Raw genomic sequence first — 21,888 nt, 5'->3', positions numbered from 1 at the left:
CCACACGTGCTCCATTTCAGATTCTTTAGGGAGGCGCCCATACTCTCTCTTTAGCTTGGCCAGCTCGGTGGCAGTGTCAGGTGTTTGCTTAGTTGTAATGTGAGGGTCAGTATCCTCTTCATTTGCATGAAAATATTCTGTTTTCACTAAGGGTCTCACGTGTGGGTATTCCTCATCACGTTTTCTCATCTCCTCCAATTCTTTCTGAGGGTAAATTTGATTTATTTCTTAGATACTTTTCTCCTCTAGCTGCCGCTCCCTCAGCACTCCTGTGCTTTTTAAACATTCCTCCTTTAGAGTAGCTTTTAATGAGCGGTTTTCTTCCCTCTCTTTTTCGAATCATTGTGAAGAATTTTCTAATTGTTCTAAATTGGAGATCGTTTTTTGCGAAATCTGCACCAGATTTTCAAGGGATTCTATAATTTTGCTTTCATTACTACGTTGCCTGAGGTGATCTTCAATCGCTGCTACTAGGCTGGCCTAGGACAGCACAGACCATAGCTTTGTTCTTATCTGATCTGAACTTAGACTTAGTCTGTAGAGAAATCACTCGGTCCACTACATGTCGGAGTGGATCCTTAGGATGAGCCTCGTTGGACGGAAAGAGTTGGCCAGAATAACGACAGCATCCCAATGTGGGTTAAATCGTTCTCCTTTATTCAACATAACAACAAAGACTAGATAGAACTTTTTCCCTGAGCACGCGCTAAAGAAACGGTAATGATTGGCTACAATGCGCTGATCACGCGTCCCATCCCCATTTGCTATTGGTGATCAGCCACTGTCCACGTGCCGTGACGTTCCATGTCTCTGCTGGCAGAGGACGGCAAGCGTCAGCCTAAACCTAAACCGCGGCCATGTGGAGCCCTGGATTGCTTACCACACATACATGTTATGTCTCCTAAAAAGTTATCCACAACTACACTCTGTAAATTAGCCCTATTATCACAAGCCCAGTCCTCTCTGGGTATGGAGGGTCGAGCCCCATACTTTGCTAAAAGTGTGTAGAATGAGTCTCGATCTTTCCCTAACCAAAAATCTTGATTATCAACCTTTTCAGTCATTCTTATTATGAAGGGACCAAACCCACGTCGGGAAGGCACAAGTTAGTTATACAAAAGCACAGCAACTGCTGTGTCACCCTTCTCTTTCCCGAGTGGTTGGAGGGGACAAAAATCTGCTACGGGCAGGCTCAACTTAGTTACGCAAACACACAGGATTGCCCCTTCACTCTCCCTAGCGGACAATTCTCATCAACATGAGAACAACACCCATTTTTGCACTTTGAGATCCCAGAGACAGAGCCCTCAACTCAAGCTTGGAGTGCTCAACACCAAGGCATGTGTGGTGTGCAAAAAGACTGAATCGCCCCCCTTACTTTCTGGACACCTATCACCTTATCGGGTGTAGGGCCAGGTGTGGCTGGAGCGAAACTTTCTTCCCCTATTACAGACCACACAGCACCTGCACTCCTCTGTATTCTCAGAATCCTGTCCGTGACACCAATTTAATGTCACGGTCCATTCAATGATGGACTCGTGATGGTTCATTTACCTTGATCTCGAAGCGCAAAATTAAGGCGACCAAAATGCCAAGGGGTTACAATTCAGTCAAACAGTGTTAACTTTATTATTTTGCACGTAAAGCGGCACGCGATAGAGAAAGTGGAGAAAAGGGAAAGAGAAAAAAAAGGAGGAAAGAGGATTAGCTACCACCATGAGTTCCAAAGACGTCCCTATGGTCTCAGGTCCCAAAAGCAGCATCCTGCCGGTCCTCCGTCATGATCCATGATCCTTTGGTGGGGACATCTCAATGATGTCCAGTTGGGAATCGTCTTTTACGCTTCTTCACCCCTCCTCTCTCCCGTTGATTGAGGCCAATCACCGCCTTTGTTTCGCAATCCAGGCCTAACTGCGCAGGCCCGAAGAGTCCCCTCTTCACTTGCCAGAACCCGTCTGCGCCTGCGTCGCCTCGGTTCAAGGGTCTCTTACTGGTCCGCTGGGTGACCTCTAGACCTTCGTCAAGCCTCTGCACATGCTCTGCTTCGCTGGCCTTAGTAGCAGGGAGGAGGTGGGGGCAAGTTTGGCTGAGGCAGCAGGTGAAAATCCATCTTCTGGACAGCAGCTATTGTTACCTGTAGCCCCAGGTCGGAGAGACCTGTACAACACAGTTCTTTTCCTCAGGCCTCTCTCCAAGTCCTTGTACAGTTCTTTCTATCAGGGCATCTGTTCTCCAAGTCCCTGATGGTGACGTTCAGGCAAATACTGTTCTTCGAACCAACTCTTATAGGAGGTCATGGAGAACACGCAGGCAGGCTCTTCACCATGGTGCGTGGTAGAAGAACAAAAGAGAATGGGTGGAAGGTGAGAGAGGTTCAGCCAGGACATAAGGAAAAGCTTTTTCCCCAGGAGCTCAGCCAAGTGCTGTCTCAGGTCACCCAGAGAGGCTGCACAGGCTCTGTCTTTGCAAGTTTTCAATCTCTGATTGAATCAAGGCTTGAACACCTTGGTCTGACCCAGTTTCTGACAGGTTGGACTGCAGATTCCTGAGGTCCCTTCAACCTCAGTTCTCTTACAATCCCATTGTGATGTTGGGCTCTGTTTCTAACTGGTCAGAGCAGACGATTATGGGCCATGAGTCCACCTGTGCTGGAGGTGACCATCTAAACCAACATCTCAACCAGTGAACCAGTCAACAGCTCAGTGTGACTCGCTCTGGGCAAAGTGTGAGGAGTCCTGGGCAGGGAAGGTTTAGAGGGCATGGGGCGCTATGCAAGACACAAAATGATCTTGGCTTAATACCTGTAGGCCCATCAGATGTCAGTTAATGTCAATGAAAATTAAAATAAGAAGAACTGAAGACAAAGATCCAAAGCAAAGGAAGGTGTCAAAATACTTCTCTTTATTTTTCTTTTTTTCTTTTTTTTTTTTTTTAAGCCTTTGTGGGGGGATGTCTTTTCTTTGAAAAGGAAAGAGTTTTCCAGAACTGGGAATGGATTTAGGACACAAACGTCTTCAGCTCCAGGGACACAGACACCTGGTGCCAGTGTAGATGCCCCAGGAACCCCTGCCCAGGCTCCACCTGCATTGCAAGGTGCTCTGGTCTCCCCCAGGTCCTCTGTGATAGATGCCAATCCCAGGCCAGCACCTCAGGTGCACTGGGGCCCCTCAAATGGCCCTGGCAGTTTATGGTGAGACAACTGATGACTGATGTCTGCCTGGAAGGGTGCACTTTGTTGTTGTTGTTGTTTTGTGGTTTGGTTTGGTTTGTGGGGTTTTTTTGTTGTTTTTTGTTTGTTTGGTTTGTTTGTTTGTTTCTGGTTTTGTTTGTTTGTTTCTGTTTTAACATATTAACACAAAAATCCAAAACAAACAAAAAAACCCCCACCAGAAACACAAAAAAATGCTAAAAAGTGAATTACAAGGAAGTGTACTAAGAGTACGAAAACAAATATTGGTCTTCCCCTGTACTTCTATTACCAACACTCCTTTATTTCATCTCTGTCATCATTCAGGAGTTTCCACCACTCCTGATTAAATGTCCACGTCAAAGGACAACTTTCCAGCAGACTGTCTGGACGTTTGCCCTTCCCAGTGCTCTCAGGTTTCCTCCTCCACTTGCTCTTTGGTCACTCAGTTGCCTCTCAACTGTCTGCTTTCTGCTTCAGAGCTTCAGGGAGTTACAAACTTGCCCCATTCTTCAGAGGTCTAATTAACATGGTAGCTAACGTGTTAATTGTGTTTATATATATCCTTTCCTATCTCTCTGTCTAAAACAGTTCTTGTGTGGATGTCCCGTGTGGATGGTGGACCTCATTAGACCCAGCTTACACACACAGTTGAGGAAAGTGGTTTAGTGTTTATGAAATTGTGTAGTGTTTAAACAGGAGAGCAGGTGGGAGCTGGTGTGCAGGAGCTGCAGCATCCACCTGCAGAGCTCAGTGCAGAAGTCTGATGTGAGGAAAAGTGATGCAAGTCCCAGGTGGCCAATGAGGGAACGGGCAGACTGGGGGTGGGCAGTGAGGAGCAAGGGTGTCCATACAGTGTCCAGCGTCAAGGGACTGTTCTCCTGCCTGTCCAGATGGCTTCAGGAGACCCTCTGGATCAATGTCCATTGCAGAATGCTGCTGTCACTTCTTCTACACACTGAAAAATGACAGAAAATACCCTTGAAAGAAAAAACCCTCCTTTATGAAATCTTCTTTGAAGTCTTCATCAGTAAGTGTCCCATTGAAACCTCTCCAGTTAGTTCTACAAGTCTTGAAGATTGGAAGAAAATGAGGAAAGAAACATGGCTCGTTAGGGCTTTCTGTGTTTTAATGAGCCCCATGGCGTATTTGGTGCTGAGTCCATGAACCTCAGATCCCAAGGACAGACTGAAGAATCTCCTCAAGAAGCCCAAGTCAGAAGCAAAGCCCAAAGTACCTTGAAGCATTAATGGGCCCCACTGAGGGCTGTTACTGACAAAGCCTCCCCAGGGACTCGTTAGAGCAGATAATTGGAGGCAGTCATTGCATCAGGCAAAGGCAAAGTGCAGCAGCTCTGATGCTGAGAAAACCCTTGATTTGTTTGATGAAGGACAATGGCCAAGCCTTGACCCCCTGCCCCTGGGAAGGGAGATCCTGTCCCTCTCGCGTGTCTCAGGGCTCTTCCTGGGGATGTGGGGATGATGCCCAGTGCAGGACAATGGTGTGACACTCCCTGGGGGTGCAAGGAGGCAATGGGGTGCCATGGCCATGACAACCATGTGTCTCCCCTTAGGCCTCGCTGTCAGGGACATCTGCCATAGCCAAGGGGACAAAGACCTTGGGTCTTTCAGGGACATCCAGCCTTGCCAGCACCCTTGGCCATCTCCACCACGGTCCATCCTACACTGTCCCAGGCCTGTGGCTGTTTCCCCACAGGCTGCAGACACCCCACGCGCTTCCCCACCTTGTTCTCACCCCAATGTGTCCCCACCTGTGCTGCTGTCTCTCCATCCCCACCAGCTGTTCCTTGAAACACAAAGCCATGGCTGATACAGCGTCCTTCTGAATGACCTTAGCACTGTGCTCAAAATGACATTTCTTTGTCCTGAGATCCACTCTGGACCTCCAGAGCTGCAGTTTCTGATGGTTTTCCTTTCTCACGCTGTTTCCCTCTAGCAAAAAAAAAAAAAAACAAACAAGCGTGCCATCATCTCAGAAAGTGATTTTCAAGATTTCTGAAGCTACTACTACTCTTTCTTGTCATGGTTTTACCGCAGCCACCAACTAAGACCATGTAGCTGCTCACATCCTGCTCCCAGTCCCCAAGTGGGATAAGGGAGAGAACTGAAAGGGAAGGGAGAAACTTGTGGGTTTAGAGAAAAAAAATAATAAGACAATAAAAATAATAAAAATAATACACTACTACTAATAATATACTTATACTAAAATATGCATAAAGTAAAATATACGCTACTCAGTGCAATCCCAACAGAGCTAACCATAGTAGCCGGAAAACTGAAATGAACTAGCTGGAAAAGGCATCTCCAGCTTTATACCGAGCATGACGCTAATGGTAGAGAATAGCTCGTTGATTGACCTGGGTGTCAATCAAGGTGCTGTCCTGTCTGTGCCCCCTCCTACCAATTTGCACCTGCAGCTGGACTCCAAAGAAGTCCTTGGTTTCACTAATAGTCAAGGTAAATTAAATAGAAATAGATAAATTAAATTAAGAAAACATACTCCGTGCAATCCCTCATGTAACTCCAGTCACACGGAACAGCCAGTCCTGCAGAAGGGAGCACCTTGGTCCTGAACAGCTGATCCCAGCAAGAGAGAGCAAAAAGGCAACAGGCAGAAAGGCCCAAGGGCTAAGTGCAAAATGGCAGAACAGCAAAAGGCCGAACTGACATCCAACTCCTGACAGAATGAAACTTCTGAATGGAACTAACCAAACCAGCTGGAAAACCCAAAATAACGGATGTAACAAGCCCTAAAAGCCAGCTCCGGCTTTATACTGAGCATGACGCTAATCACAGGGAATATTTCATTGATCAGCCTGCATGTAATCCAGGTGCTGTCCTGTCTGTGTCCCCTCCTGCCAATTTGCATCTGCAGCTGGATGGCCAAAGAAGTCCTTGGTTTCCCTGACAACAGCCAAGATATCAGTGAGTTCTGACATTCCTTTCATACCAAATGGCAAACACTGTAAAGCTGCTAAAAGAAAAAATTAACTCTAACCCAGGGAGGAAACAGTGTTATTATTCTCATAGCAAATCTAAACAAAAGACTGTAGTAGCTATGAAGGAGAGAGATTCAAAATGCATGAAGAAAATTAACTCAATCTCAGTAAAAACAGCACGTTTCCTCAGCCTCCACTTCACCAGGCTAAAGAAGTTTGGGTCTCTCAACATCTCCACACATGACCCAGACTGTCTCTGGCCACACGACAGCTCCTCCCCGTTCCTCCGGAATGGGGAACCTCCCACTGGGACACCCCACTCCAGATGTGACCACACCAGTGCGGAGTCAAGATGGACAATAACTGCCCTTGGCTGGGTGGCCACGCTCCTCCCAGTGCAGCCCAATGTGCTCATGGGCATATTCCTGTTTAGCACCACTGAGAACTGACTGAACAGCCAGGCTCAGAGGGTTGTGACCAGCGGCACAAAGCCCAGCAGGAGGTACCATGAGGAGCACTGAAGGACACCATGTCCCTACCCAACATCTCCTCCCCACAGGTGTCTCTTGGGTCCCTGGAACCACCTCAGTGACAAGGAGGAGAGCACTGCCTGTATGGGGTGGAGGAGATGGGGTCTGGAATGAGGGTCCTGGGGCAGTTTCTCCTGGTTGTTCATGCAGCAACAAGCTGGGCTGGATATTTGGAGAGAGAAACTCTTCCTAAGGGCCTCCAATGGGCTTGGGGATGGTCTACAGTTTCCTGTATGCTGCCTTTTCTGGTGGAGATCACAGAGGCTGCCGGCCCTTTAGAGGACCCAGGACAGGCCTTGTCCTTCCTCTGGTCACAGCTGGACCCCAGTTCTCCAGCTCGGCCCCAGCTCAGGAGCCTTGTCTAGGGGTGACTTTTGGGGTAAGGTTGACAAGAGGGGTGCATAAGTTTGTCTTAAGGACATGTGATGAGCACCAGGACTGAAGTACCAGAGCAAAATGATGTGGCTTCTGGGTGAATACTTTCTTCGGTGCAAATCCTGAAACAGAGTCCCAGACTTGCTTTCCATGCCACCCTTCACAAGGGATGATGCACTAAGAGATGGCAAGTGGGGGACACCGATCCTTCTCCAGCTACTTCCCAGGCCTGGTGAAGCACCAGGACAGCAAGGACTTCTGGCCCTGCACCCTGAACTCTGGGTATTATCTTGGGGCAGCTGAACACCAGCATTTTTCTCTCCAAGGCAATTTCCAGCCCCGGTCAGCTCCTGTCTGATCTCCCCCCATCCCTCCTCTGATCTGGTCTGGTGCTCCTGGCCCCTTCCCTGTGCTCCCCACAGGGCCCCAACCTGGCACTGATGCTCCACAGAGCAGGTTGGCTGCAGGACCATGGGGTGACTCCACACTGGTTGTGCTGCTCCGTGAGGGACACAGATGCAACTGCATGGGCTGCACTGTCACTGAGCTCTTTCCCGGGGGTCTAAAGCTCTGGAATGGGTTCAGAGCATTTCTTGGGACTCATTGGGTTTTCTGCTCATTTTGGTTCAGCAATCCCTTCCTTGTCCTTCAGGTGCCTGCAGATTGGTGCAGGAAGATGCGCCCTGTCCCCTTCCCAGGGATGGAGGTAGGCTGACCAGCCCGTAATTATTCAAATTGTCCTTCCTGCCCTTCTTGAAGATGGGTTTGACATCTTCCTTTCCCAAGGAACTCAGAACTTCTCTGATTCTGCTGTCACTTTTGAAAGCACAATCAAGAATGATGGGCAAGGGTGACATAGCAGACAGGAGCACTTGCAATGAGCCTGTCCCAGCAGCTAGGATGAATCTCACTGGGCCACTGAGTTTTATTCCTGGAGTCACACACAGAAATGCCAGGATTCCATCAGGCATCCGTGTCTGAGCTGGTCTCAGGACTGCTTATGCACCCAGGGATGTTCAGAGACAGAGTCTGTCCCTTTTACACACAGAGGCAGGAGTCACAGTGTCCCTCTGGCCTCCTGTTGCCACTCCCAAAGGGACGGGAGACACCTCAGCCCTGTGGTGTGTCACCCTGCTCTGCACTCATCTGAGATGTCCCACATCATGAGGAATGGACACGGGGGTCTCAGTTCAAGGAAGAAGATCCCAGTGGGTGGTTTCCCATGGGCTGTTACTCTCAATGTGAAGTGACCTCGAGACAATGTCTGTCCCACAGGCGTTCATGGAACCCCCAGGAATAGCTGATGGTGTTTGTCCTCACTCGGTTTCATCTCACCTCACGTACATGATGTGTGTGCTCACATCTCATCTGTACAATGCAAACATGGACTTCTGACCTACCCATTCAGTGTCCATCCGTTTAGGGAAGAGCAACTTCTGTGAGCTGGGAAGAGAGGCCAGGGCTGGAAATGGTGGTTGTGAGGGGCCAGTCCATGACGATGTCCTGGGGCAGCTTCCGCGGGGTGTCCAGTGCACAGGGGCACAGCCCAGCCCCTGCTCTGCTGGTCCTGCAGGTCTCTGGCAGGAGGCCTGGCTGTGAGAGGACACTGCTGTGTGCCCAGCCCTGCACACACACACTGTGCAGCTGTACCCTGCTGTTTGCATCTGTGGCCACCTTCTTGTGCATGTTCTTGACAGAAACTTGAAGAAGACCTAAGCCTTCCGGCACTGCCCTGAGGAGATCACTCTTCTTTATAGAAGTACTGTTACAGAGGCCAGCTCTGTCACAGCAGTGCCCATGGCCTGTCCCTGCCTGCGCTCACAGGACTGACACACAGCAGGACGGTGACCAGGCTGCCAGAGCACTCAGGCCTTGCACCAACACAAGGGATGAGAAGGAGAGTGTGGGAGTGGAACGAGAACAGCTCTGGAAGGCCAAGCGCTGGTGCTCCCTGGCAGGGCTGCCAGGCTGGACTCTTTTCCCCTCCTCCCATGCACACAGGAACTGTTCCTGCAGCTCCAAACAGGCCTTGCAGGAAGGATATATATTGAAAAAAAAGTCACTACAGGATGCTTTATTTTGTTTAAGAGAAAAAGAGAGCACGGCTCCTCATTTACACAGCCAGTGGTTAAAAAAGAAAAGCAGATAGAGATTTAGAAAGGGAATGAGAATGTTATCACAATAAAAACCAACTTCAATAAAAACAGAAATTACAAGTGAGAGGCTGGACCTGTAACTAGTTACATTAAAACTACTATGTAGAAGGAGAGAAGCAGTTTATTGCTTCAGAAAACACTAAGATATGAGTTTCCACAGGGCATCCTTGAGCTCCTGGTTCCTCATGCTGTAGATGAGGGGGTTCACTGCTGGAGGCACCACTGAGTACAGAACAGACACCACCAGGTCCAGGGATGGGGAGGAGATGGAGGGGGGCTTCAGGTAGGCAAACATGCCAGTGCTGACAAACAGGGAGACCACGGCCAGGTGAGGGAGGCACGTGGCAAAGGCTTTGTGCTGTCCCTGCTCAGCGGGGATCCTCAGCACAGCCCTCAAGATCTGCACATAGGACAGCACGATGAACACGAAACACAAAAAGAACAAACAGACACCAAAAACAACAAGCCCAGTTTCCCTGAGGGAGGCATCTGAGCAGGAGAGCTTGAGGATCTGGGGGATTTCACAGAAGAACTGGTCCAGGGCATTGCCCTTGCACAGTGGCAGTGAAAATGTATTGGCCGTGTGCAGCAGAGCATTGAGAAACCCACTGGCCCAGGCAGCTGCTGCCATGTGGACACAAGCTCTGCTGCCCAAGAGGGTCCCGTAGTGCAGGGGTTTGCAGATGGCAATGTAGCGGTCATAGGACATGACGGTGAGAAGAAAATACTCTGCACCAAACAAGAAAAATACACAGAAGACCTGGGCAGCACATCCTGCATAGGAAATGACCCTGGTATCCCACAGAGAGTTGGCCATGGATTTGGGGACAGTGATGGAGATGGAGCCCAGGTCGAGGAGGGAGAGGTTGAGCAGGAAGAAGTACATGGGGGTGTGGAGGTGCTGGTCACAGGCTATGGTGGTGATGATGAGGCCGTTGCCCAGGAGGGCAGCCAGGTAGATGCCCAGGAAGAGCCAGAAGTGCAAGAGCTGCAGCTCCCGTGTGTCTGTGAACGCCAGGAGGAGGAACTGGGTGATGGAGCTGCTGTTGGACATTCGCTGCCTGTGGGCATGAGGACCTGTGCAAGGAGGAAAAGACAGTGACGGTTCAGATGAGACTCCTCTGGGAAAAACCAAAGCCATTTCACATATGCCTTCCCCCTGCTCCACACCCCCTTGTCGTTTTCCAGACCTTCCTTCAGCTCCATGGCTGAGCCCTGGGTGGTGCTGGCTGGAGGTGCCGTGAGGAGCAGGGCTTGTGCCCACTGGCTGCCCAGGAGTCAGCCCTGCTCTGCAGCAGGGGTCATGGAACGGGGGGCAGGGGACGGACCTGGGGTTCAAAGTTGTCATCTGAAACTGCTGCTGGTGAAAAAGGGCCTGTGAGCATCTGCACAGTGACAGAGAATGAAACAGGATGGTAAAATGAAATTTGAAAGGTTTGGTTGTTTTACAGCTTCACAGAATCATAGAATGTTAGGGATTGGATGGGACTTCGAAAGATCATCTATTCCAATCCTGCGACTCCCCTGGAGAGTGTTCTTGCGTGTTCAGAAAGTCTCATCATTTATGCTGCAGGGAGAAGAGAGCAAGCCCTGCGAGACCAGAGGATGCCTGTGGGTCAGTGCAGAGTGAGGGCAGCTGCTCTGTCTCTCTGTCTTGCTCCAGCTGCCCTGGGCTGGCACCTTTCTGAGATGGAGGCTGATCACACTGCCATGTTACCCTGAAAAGCCAGCAGGCACTGCTGAGAGCAGAGGTTTGCAGGCTCCAAAAAAGGACAGGTCCATCTAAGCCAGATGTGTCCAGCCAAGGTGATGCTGCTGCTGTCCATAGGCAGAGGGGTGGTGAAGGGATGTTATAATGCTTCTGGCAGAGGTACTGATGACTCTGAGTTGCAGTTCAGGAGTATCAGTGACTGCTTACAACTCGAGAGCTCCTTTTGCATTTATCCTTTCCTCTATCCCCCCACTCCCCAAGTCTTGGAATAGGAAACTGAAAGGACAGACTCGGGAAAGCTCCTGATCTTTGTAGTAATATCTGTATAGATCTTCTCCTTGAAACCTCCTATTGGAAGAGCAGCCCTGACCCATGGAGAAGCCAGCAGCAGAAGGATGCTGCCCTGCTGGGGGTCGCTCCTTCCCCCCACAGCTTCCCCTCTCAGTGTTGTTGGGATCTCCCCGGGCAGGCTGAGCGCTGACCCTGGCAGGCGGCAGAGTCCCTGCCCCGGCACAGCCCTGGGGTGCAGGGACCCTGCTCTGCAGGACAGCCCTGAGCACCCCGCAGCTGGGAGATGGCAGCTGTCGTGCCCTGTCCATGCTAAGGAACAGATCCTTCTCCTCCACTCCAGCCATGGGATCTGCCAGCTCTGGGAGATAATTGCAGGATCCTCATCTGCACCACCCTGCACCCAGAGACTTACTGTGTTAAGGACTGTGAAGATTTCTCCCCCAGTGATCTCTCAGCCATCTCACCACCCCAGACTGCGTTTCCCTCTCTGTGCCTGGCTCCTCTGCCCTCGGTGCTGCAGGCAGAGCCCTCAGCCCTGCTGCGCTTTGCAGAGGAGCTGCTCCTGGGCAGAGCTGTCTTTCTGCAGCGCTGCCGCTTGCCATGAGCTCCCTCTGTCCCAGGAGCCCAGCACAGCTCAGCAGCACAGGAGCAGCCCATGATGCCCCTTCCTCTGTCCCCTCTGGTCTCCCTCCATGTGTCCCTGGGGCTCCAGGGGCACATCCTTTGAAACAACCTGAAGTAATCAGTGATGTTGATTCTCTTTCTTCAGCAGTGACACTTCTTGCCAGCATTGTATTCTTCCTATTAGAAAATAAATCGGTAGGAGAATCAGCTTTTCTTGTCCCATTATTAGACAGAACACCAGAAAGGTTACAGCAAAGGATCTAATTTCTGCAAACTGGGGGAGGAGTATGTTCACCGGAATGAATTTAGGCATTATATTCTGGGTTTATACTCCTAGATCTAGAGAGACATTCATCAATCTTCTGGCCATGTCACGTCTGTGCTCTGAAGCAAAGCCTTTGCACCCATGGGCTCTTGGACACTTGGTACCAGGTTTCCATGGGGCGACTCAGAGGTTTCCTGGTGCCACAGCGGGGGTGGTTCAGCCCAGATGTGAGGCAATGTCCTCAGCCAGGGACCTGACTGGGTGAGCTGGAGCTGTCAGTGTTGCAGACAGAGCTGTGACACGGATGGAATAAACTGCCAAGGCAGGGTGGCAGAAGTTAGTTCATCTGGTCTGCAAGGACAGCAGCCTCCAAGCACAGCAACAGGCCAGATCAAAACTCAGTCTAGATCTGTAAGTCAATTCAAGAGCCCTATAATGAGCTGTTACTACTGCAGGAACAGTTAAAGGAGAAACAAAGACACCGTGTGGGTACTGATTAATTTAGTAAGGGAGAGAAGCGATATTCTCGGTGTCTCTGGTCCTCCATCTTCACCAGCAAGCTCTCCCAGGCCTCTGTGGCTGGAGGCAGAACAACCAGCAGTGGATGGGGATCAAGTCAGGGGTCCCTGGAACTAACACAATCCTTTCCAGTCTATGGGACAGGAGGGGCAGCATCCCAGGAGCTGAGACAGCAGGACCATGTCACAGTGAGGCCACTCTCCAACATCTTGGAAAGCTCATGGAGACTGGGGGGACTCCCTGACCACTGGCAGCTCTCACACAGTGTGTGCACTTTTCAGAAATCACAGAATCACAGAATGTTAGCGATTGGAAGGGACCTCAAGAGATCATCTGGTCCAACCCCCCTGGCAGAGCAGGGGAACTAAGGGCTGTGTCCCAGAACGTGGCCAGTGGGACCCCATTTCTGGGTGTCTGAAAGAGAAGGTGATGGGGTTTACCCAGGGCAGGTTGTGCCTTTCCATCCTCTTTGCTTTCTGCGAGGAAAGGACAGGGTTGCTGGACGTGGGGAGAGCAGTGGTGGTCTGTTACCTGGAAGTCAGTAAGGCATTCAGCATCATCCCCCACAATATTCTTGTGTCCAAGGTAGGATATTATGATCTGTGTCAGTGTGTAAGTAGATGGGTAAAAAATAATCTGGATAGTTAGGCTTGGAAAGGTGCTATAGAAAGGGAGAAACTTTCCAATCCTGAGGACAGTCAAGCCCTGGAAGCTGTTTCCCAGGGGTGCGCATCCACTCTGTCCCAGAAAGTGGCCAAGATGTGTTTGGAGAAAGCACTGAGTAATCTGGTCTGACCCTGCTTTGAGGAGGAGGTTGGTCAAGACACCTCCCGAGGTCCCATCCAGCCTGAATGATGCTGTCCTTTCATCCCCTTCATGTTTTCAATTTAGGGACAGCTCTCAGGTTCTCTCTGACCACAGGAATAATTCACATGAGGTGCAGGGCTGTTTTACAACTGCCCCCAAACAGCCCTGACCACACCTTGTGCATCCCTTTTCATTTGCCCCCACCCAGGTTGTTCTGTTTTGCTGTCCTCATGCCCACCTTGTTCATCCTTACAGAACAGGTTGCTCAACAGGTGTCAGCATCCATGTACAGAGTCTGCACATCAGCCAGGCGGCAAAGCCATCATTACAGAAATGGAGACGAGGCTCTTGACCAGCTCATTGCACCCAGGAATCGGCACAACTTGTCTGCTGAGATTCTCGTGAACACCTGAACTTGAAGTGCAGAGCATGCGAGTCCTCGTTGGGTATCCTGGCTCGTCTCCTGACCCATGTGGTGCTTCAGGCTGTGAAGAGAATCAAAACCAACTTTTGGCTGGGGTAGTTTCATTTTACATGTGTTACAATGGGCAGATGAAGGGAGCTCAGAACTCCAGTCTCTGCTGCACCATTGGAACTTCAGAGACTGGAAATGCAGGTGACGGTGTGTGTCAGTGCACACCACATAAACATTCTGGCTTCCTTTCTGCCTTTGCACTGACCTGAGATCTGTTTCTTGGCCTTCTTTGGCTAAAAAAGAAATAAAACTGCCCTATGTCACCTCCCCTCACACCAGAAAAAAAGGGGGAAAAGTATGAAAGAGCGCTGATTTCAGGGCAATCCTGTCCTAGGAAGTACTTTTTAAATTATAAATCTGGTAGAGGTGAGAGAAAAAGCTCTTAAAAAGAACTCCATGCAAGAGGTTAGCTACCGAGATGTAGCAGCTGTTTTGAGAAGCAAGAATGACTGATAGGAATGAAATTAAAAAACTTTAGTTTATCATCATCATCATCAGGAATAAGGAACTCCCTGTTATTCTTATTAGTGATTGTACCACTTTTCAAAAACATCCTTGAGATTGTCTCTATTTTTCGATGCCTCCAAAACTGAGCCTGCTCAGATCTTGAAAGGACTGCTTGAAATCTCTGCAACTCAGATCTCTACAACTGTCTCTCATCGAAGATCTTTTACCCCAGAAAGGGGAAAACTCCCAATGCAGGCACCAAACCAGTGCCCAACCTGCCTGGAGAGCCACGTGAGTGGTGCCACACAACAGCCGACCTCGGGGGCAGCTGGAGGTGATGGGAATTGAAATGGGTTTGACTCAAATCATAATTTAGGTTGGAAAAGACCCTTAAGGTCATAAAGTCCAATCGTAAATATGACACTGCCAAGTCCACCCATTACACCATATCCCTAAGCGCCATTCTACACATCTTTTAAATACCTTCAGGGATGGAAGCTCCAATCCTGAGCTGGCAGGACAACACTGTCTGCAGTTCGACATAAGATACCTGTCATGGCTGTGACTTCAGAGTTTCTCACACCCTTCACTGAGCAGGGCAGGTGTTGGGAGATGGGCGCACACTTCAGTTTCCAGATGCCAGGACAGAGCCCAAGCCATCCTACCCTTGACCTCTTGCATCCCATTTCTTGAGATGCAAAGCTGCTGGGCCTTCTGTGGATAATCATGTTAAAAGGCATCAATAATCATTCAAGTCTTTGTGTAATTTCTCTAAGAGTGTCAGTATTAAAAATAGTAAATATCTGTAACACAGCAGTCTGCATCTGTGGTAGCCCCACTGGCAGGGCCAATCCAATAGGTATTTGCAGTATAAGGCATGACACCCCATCCATAAGTACATATCTAAGTGGTTCAGATGAAGGGTGGTCTGGCAAAAATCACCCTGTTCCTCCCCAGGTGCATGGACACTACTCATGTGCCTCTCCAGAGTGGCAGAAGGTGGATGCTCTTCTGGGGACAGACTCCTTCCAGGAGAGACACAGCAATGGGAGTAACTCATCAGTTTTTATGTATTAGGTGCTTTCCTCTGACTACTCTTTCTGCACAAATGCTCACAAAAAGACACACAAACATGGTCATAAAGGTGCTGTTATGGACAAGAAATCTCACCATGAGCTCTGGAGGGAGGGAGGAAGATGATAATAAGCACCAGGAAGAAGCAAGAAGCTCAAGGCCTCTTCTGAAGAGTGAGAGGCCCTGAGCAGCAGTGAGCGGCCATGTGTGGTGTGGGAGGGTCAGGGGATGTGAGGTAGAGAAGGGTGATGGCTGATGACTTCAGCAAATCCTTACAACCATGTCTGAGCCTGCAAGTGGGATGTGGCTGATGTCAGCGGGTGGAGGAGGAATAGGAGAAAGACTTTGGGGGATCCTGGAAAGAAGGCAGCCTTCTCTTGGACTAGTCATATATGGCAGTGACATTTGCATGCTGTGGGCATGGCTGTGCCTGGGAGATGGGGAATGGCTGCTGCTGGGGGGGCTGTGCTCAGGCATGGCCCATGAGCTGACCTTGCTCTGCTCCTCTCTTGCACTGCCCATGCTTGGATGGTCCTCAGGAATCATCCATGAGCCTGGAGGAAGCACCAACCTCCTGGAGTGTTGGCCCATTACTGGAGGACAAGAGTCAAAGGTTTGTGAGACACATAGGAGTGCAGGAAGAGAGGGGCCTATGCGTAGCAGTAAGTGTGTTAAAGAAGAAGACCTGAAGAGCATGGTCTGGTCATTCTGATGCTAAACAACCATGAAGGGCTGACAGGGCACCAGAGCCACCTCCACATCGCCTTTACCACCTCTGACCATTGTCTCCAGGCTTTTCCTTCAGCAGCCTCCTGGGACAGGGACTGCTTGTGTCAGCGATGGCCCCTCGTGGGGTCCCAAACACCCTCAGAAACTTGGGGTTTGTTTCTGCCTTTCACTTCATCAGGAGTTTGTTCATTCTTTCAGTAGCTGCAGTTCAGGACCATGGCAGCAGAGGGCTCATTAACAGCCAAAATGCTCTTACAAGCCAAGGCTCTCTGCAGCACTTGCCTAAAGGCGTCAAGTCTGGTGTGGATGATTAGAGAGATTTCAGAACTGTAGCCAAACAGTGAACATTTCCATAATAAATAGTAATAAAGACAAAATACTTATATTTCCATCCCCCTTCTAATGCCCTCATTTCCAGAACAGCTGGTATCAACAATCTCCAATATTGATCTAGTGAATCTCCTGATAAAGACTGAATGTGTCAGAAAAGTGGGTGCCTGACGCACCACTTGAGTGAGGAGACAGGACAGGACACCTCAAGGGGAGTCACACAACTCTGCACCAAGAGGTGGGAGTTCCTGGGAATCTCAGGTGCCACAGCACAGCGATACTTGTGTTCAGGGAGCTGGTCAAGTCACCCATCTCCTTTTCTGTAATGGTGTCTGAGTTTGCTCAGGTAACTCCTGACTTGAGCCCCATCCACTCCTGGCTGTTCTCCAGACTCCTGCCTTCAGGAACAAAGTCCCAGGAGACCTTGCTGGTGAAGATGGAGGCAAAGAAGCCATGAAGTACATCAGTCCTGTCTGATACTACTCTTACGAAGTTCAGCAGCAGGCCCACGTTCGCCCTGTCTATTCTTTTACTGTAAGGAAGCAACGTCAGCTCATCTTGCTGCCCTCAGCCTCCCCTGCAGGTATCAAGTCCAGGGCAGCTTTGGCATCATCCCCACATCCATGGACAAGGATTCTAAATTCCTCCTTTACAGCTTGACCTGCTTCCACCTCCCATGTGCTGCCTTTTTGCCCTGGAGCTCTGTCAGTTCAGACAAGCAGCCTCATGACATAAAGTCTTCTTTTCATGGGTACTCGGAGACATCATTCTTGTGCTTGGAGCAGGCTGTCCTGTGAGGCTTCTCAGATTTCCTGAGCTCCTTCACCCTTCAGACCTACTTCCATGTCACCACCTTTATTGGCCACCATCCCCCAGTATGTCCGTGTCTTCTCCTCTGGAGCCCACCAGCCTGTGCTCTGCTGCTGGCCTTCCTCCCTCCCCTCTGGTGCCTGGAATCCCACTGTTGCCTGCTCACCACAGCCAAGGTGGACACTGATGTGCACATCCCTCACCAGCTCTTCTTTGTCTCCCAGTTCCAGATCCATGTGAGCATCACCCTTGTTGTCCCACCAGGCAGCTATGTTAAGAAGTTGTCCCAAGATTCTCTGGACCATTGGCACCTGCCGCTTTGCCTGGCCAGCGAATGTCAGGGCAATGACAGTTCCCCATAGGAACCTGCTCATTGACTGGAGACTTCCTCAGGTTACTAACAGAAGATCTTTTCCATTTCTTCTCCATGATCAAGAAGTTTGTAACATCCAACATTTTATCACCCTGTATTGGGTTTACATGGCAAAGTCTTGGAACTGGGGGTGAGTGTGGCTGTGCTACAGTTGTCACCTCTCTGGGAAGACAACAGGAGTTTGATGTCAGACAGAGCCGATATGAGCTGGCTCCAAGATGGACCCACTCCTTGCCAAATCTGAGCCACTCAGGGATGTTGGCAGCACCTCTGTGATATTGTATTTGAGAAAGGGTAAAAAACGCTGCACAACAGCAGGTGGGAGAGAGCAGGGAGGAAATGTGAGAGAAAAATTGCTGCAAACACCAAGGTCATATCCCATAGGACCCAAAGGTCCCTCAGCTGGCCAAAGCCTGCTCTCCTGAAATCCTGCTCTTTGCCTTGTTATCATCTCCCAGGAGCCTCAACTCTCCTTTCTCACCCCTGACTGTTACGTCCCTGACCAACCCTTTCTGGTTTGTAAGTGTGAAGTCCCACAGGGCACCTCACCTCACTGACTCCTCAGCCACCCGTGTCAGGAAGATGTTGTCAATGAGCTGCAAAACTCTCCTGCATGGCTGGTACCTTGCAGATATTGGGATATCTTAGGTCTGCCATGAGGACACTGCCTGGAAACATGAGGCTTCTTTCATTTGTCTGAAGGAGGCCTCATCTAATTCCTTTTCCTCATCAGTGAGTCAGTAGCTGATGTCCAGTCACCACAACATTTCCCATGTTGCTCTGCCCTCTCATGCTGAGTCCTCAACTTTCAGCTGATATTCTCTGTCCCCAGGCAGAGCTCCACACATTCCTGATGTTCTCCCACATGAAGGGAAACTTCCCCTCTAAGTCCAGACCTCTGGCATTACGAGCACTAGCCCCCCAAGACCGCAAAGTTTCTCCTGCAGGTGATATTCGTAGTGTCCTGTAACTCCTCATGATGTTACCTTGGGATAGACGCTCTCATCAGGATAAACCGTCTGCATGTAAACACTAACAGCTGGAGCTGCTTCTCCCCTTGGCTGTGGCTGTTGTCTCCAGCTCTGATGCCTGTGAGGAGACACCTTGTCCTTACAGCACAGGGGCCTCATGGCCTCCTTGTCCCCAGCCAGGAACCTGGGAGGTGTGGGACCATAGTCCTGCCCTTGGCCTTGCACAGCCCCACATCACACTGTCCCAGGAAGGGCCCTGGGCAATGTGGGAGGGACAGGATCTGCCTTCCCAGGGCTGGGGGTCAGGGCTTGGCCCTTTGGTTAATGAAACACATCCAGGTTTACTCAGTATCAGAGAGACCTTCACCTTGCTTGTCCTGACCTGTCGTCTCTGCCTCCAGTTTTCTTCTCTAACCAGATCCTGGAGTCATTTCCTCAGTAGTGTTCCTCAGTGGGACCCATTAACATTACAAGAAACTTTGGAGTTTGAGTCTGACTTGGGCTTCTTCAGAGGTTTCTTCAGCTTCCTCCAGGGTCTGAGGTGCATGGACTCAGCAGCAAACCCACCAGAGGGGTCATTAAAGCGCCTTGGGCTGCTCCTGTGCTGCTGAGCTGGGCTGGGCTCCTGGGACAGAGGGAGCTCCTGGCAAGCGGCAGCGCTGCAGAGAGACAGCTCTGCCCAGGAGCAGCTCCTCTGCAAAGCGCAGCAGGGCTGAGGGCTCTGCCTGGGGATCTCAGGGAGACGAGCAAGGCAGATTGAGATGAAAGGTGGTCGGGACTGGGAGGATGACTGAGAGCTCACTGGAGGAGAAATCTTTGCAGCCCTTGCCATGGTAAGTCTCTGGGTGCAGGGCAATGCACTTGTAGCTCCTGGAGGCATCTCCTAATGGTATCACAGGCACAGCCTGTGGGATCTGTAGGGACGCTAATCTCGTTCAGCAGTTTGGGAAATTTGAGAAGTCGGTTGTGCAGCCAAGGGTGCCCAGGGCTGTGCTGCAGAGCAGGGTCCCTGCACCCCAGGGCTGTGCCGGGGCAGGGACTCTGCCGCCTGCCAGGGTCAGTGCTCAGCCTGCCCGGGGAGATCCCCACGGTGCTGTGGGGAGAAGCTGTGGGGGGAAGGAGCGACCCCTATCAGGGCAGGGAAGGTGTTTCTGCTGTTGAGGGGGTGCTGTGTGGGTCAGGCCTGGACACAGCTCCAGATCACCCCCAGGAGTTTTTGCAAGTTGATGCCGCAAGGAGAAGACCAATGCAAGGATTAGCAGACAGATAAAGAGCTTTCCTGAGCCTGTCTTTTCAGTTGCTTTTTCCAAGGGGTGGGGGGTGCAGGAAAGTATAAAAAGAAAATGAGCTCTCATGCTTAAACAAGTCACTGATACTGCTCAACTGCAACTCTGAGTGATCAGTATGTCTGCCAGAAGCCTCATAGCATCCCTTCAGCTGCTGCTCTGCCTGTGGACAGCACCTGCATCACCTTTGCTGGACCCGTCAGCCTTAGTCTGACCTGTCCTGTTTTCCAACCTGCAAACAGGAAGATGCCCTCAGGCAGTGCCCTGTGAACAGGCAGGATCTGTAGAGCCAGGGTGAAGGAACAGAGGGTGGGATGGTCTGTGAGCACTGACAGGGAAGAGACATGGACAGGGAAACAGTTCCCAGGGGCAGAATCTCCAGACAGCAGGGAAATGATCAGAAATGAGAGGAAACTAAACCTGGAATTGTTCTGGGAGGGACAACACAGAAAACTCCGTATGATCCCCGCAGTGCAGATCCCTCCTGTGAGCAGCCCCCTCGCCTCCTCTCCCACCCAGCAAAGCCTCTGCCCTCAGGGCTGGGGGCTCCAAGGCATGAAGCAGCTCCTGTGCAGCCAGAGCTCCAGTTCCCTCTGCAGAGCACAGGGGCTGAGAGCAGCTGCCCGGCAATGCTGGTGTGTGGGAGGTGGCTGCACAGCTGGGGAAGGGTGACGCTGTCTGAGTGCCCGGCTGCCTCTGCCCTGGCCTCTCTCACACCCACCCTCACCGCAGTTTCCTTCTTGCTCCACTGCTCTGGGTCACTGTTGGTGTGATCTGGTTCTTGCTGTCAGGCTCTCTGGGGATGGGAGTTTCAGCTGCAGAGTCACAGCCTGATCTTGTGGGTCCTTTCCTGCAGCTGTGTCCATGGGAACACGTGTCCCAGCTTTGCTCTGCCCTGTGGGGCTGTGGGCAATGCAGTGTGTGGGGCTGGGGAATGAGCTGAGTCTCCCTGAATCAAATGCCATCATTAGGACTCTTGGATATCTCCTGGTGGTTTCCATAGATACTCTGAACTACCCTCCAGGATGCAAACCGGTCCTACAGCATCTGTGTGGTATCTGAAGGCTCCAAGCAGAAGCTGTGACAGACAAAATACTGTTTGGTTGGTTGAATGAGGTGTGTGTATCCTGAGCTAAACAGGCTGAGACCTTAGGAGAGGGTGAGACATGTTGTGGTCTGAGGTGGATCCCTCTGCTCTCAGCAGTGCCTGGTGGCTTTTCAGGGTAACATGAAAGCAGTGTGATCAGCCTCCATCTCAGAAAGGTGCCAGCCCAGGGCAGCTGGAGCAAGACAGAGGGACAGAGCAGCTGCCCTCACTCTGCACTGACCCACAGGCATCCTCTGGTCTCACAGGACTCGCTCTGTTCTCCCTGAGTGCAGCAGAAATGCTGAGGGTTTCTGACACCCAAGAACACTCCCCAGGCTGTGAGGGGAGAAGGAGCTGTAGAAACGCCAAACCTCTCAAACTCAAGTTTCTCAGCCCTGCGGGTACAGATGCTGACAGTCCCTTCTGCAGCAGGAGCGGTTCCATCTGACAAAGCTGAACCCCAGGACTGGCCCCTGCCCCACCCATCACACAGGGTCAGGCTGACTCCTCAAGAGCCCCTGGGCAGAGACCCTGCTCTTCATTGCACACTCATCACGCACCGACGAGGGCTCCAGCCAGGACGTTCTCCTGGAAAAAGAAAAGGGTCTTTTTGTGGGAGGGTCTGTGGGAAATGGCTTTGGTTTTGCTCAGAGAAGTCTCCCCTAAATTGTCACTATCTTTTCCTCCTATGACAGTGTCCATGCTTAGATACAGCAAATGTCCAACAGCAGCTCCATCACCCAGTTCCTGCTCCTGGCGTTCACAGACACACGGGAGCTGCAGCTCTTGCACTTCTGGCTCTTCCTGGGCATCTACCTGGCTGCCCTCCTGGGCAACGGCCTCATCATCACCACCATAGCCTGTGACCAGCACCTCCACACC

At 50.9% G+C, this 21,888-nt stretch overlaps 1 protein-coding gene across 1 annotated transcript; it reads right to left on the bottom strand.

The window, feature by feature from the left end:
- Positions 1-9,391: 9,391 nt before the first annotated feature.
- On the bottom strand, positions 9,392-10,096 carry LOC135999311 (olfactory receptor 14A16-like; the record flags this gene model as incomplete). Its single annotated transcript, XM_065652871.1, has 1 exon — positions 9,392-10,096. A coding segment is annotated over one exon (705 nt), but the record flags the coding sequence as incomplete, so codon positions are not given.
- Positions 10,097-21,888: the final 11,792 nt, after the last annotated feature.

This window comes from Caloenas nicobarica, chromosome 28, assembly GCF_036013445.1.
Source record: "Caloenas nicobarica isolate bCalNic1 chromosome 28, bCalNic1.hap1, whole genome shotgun sequence".
Lineage (NCBI taxonomy): Eukaryota > Metazoa > Chordata > Aves > Columbiformes > Columbidae > Caloenas > Caloenas nicobarica.
This window is presented reverse-complemented; position numbering and strand designations above follow the sequence as displayed.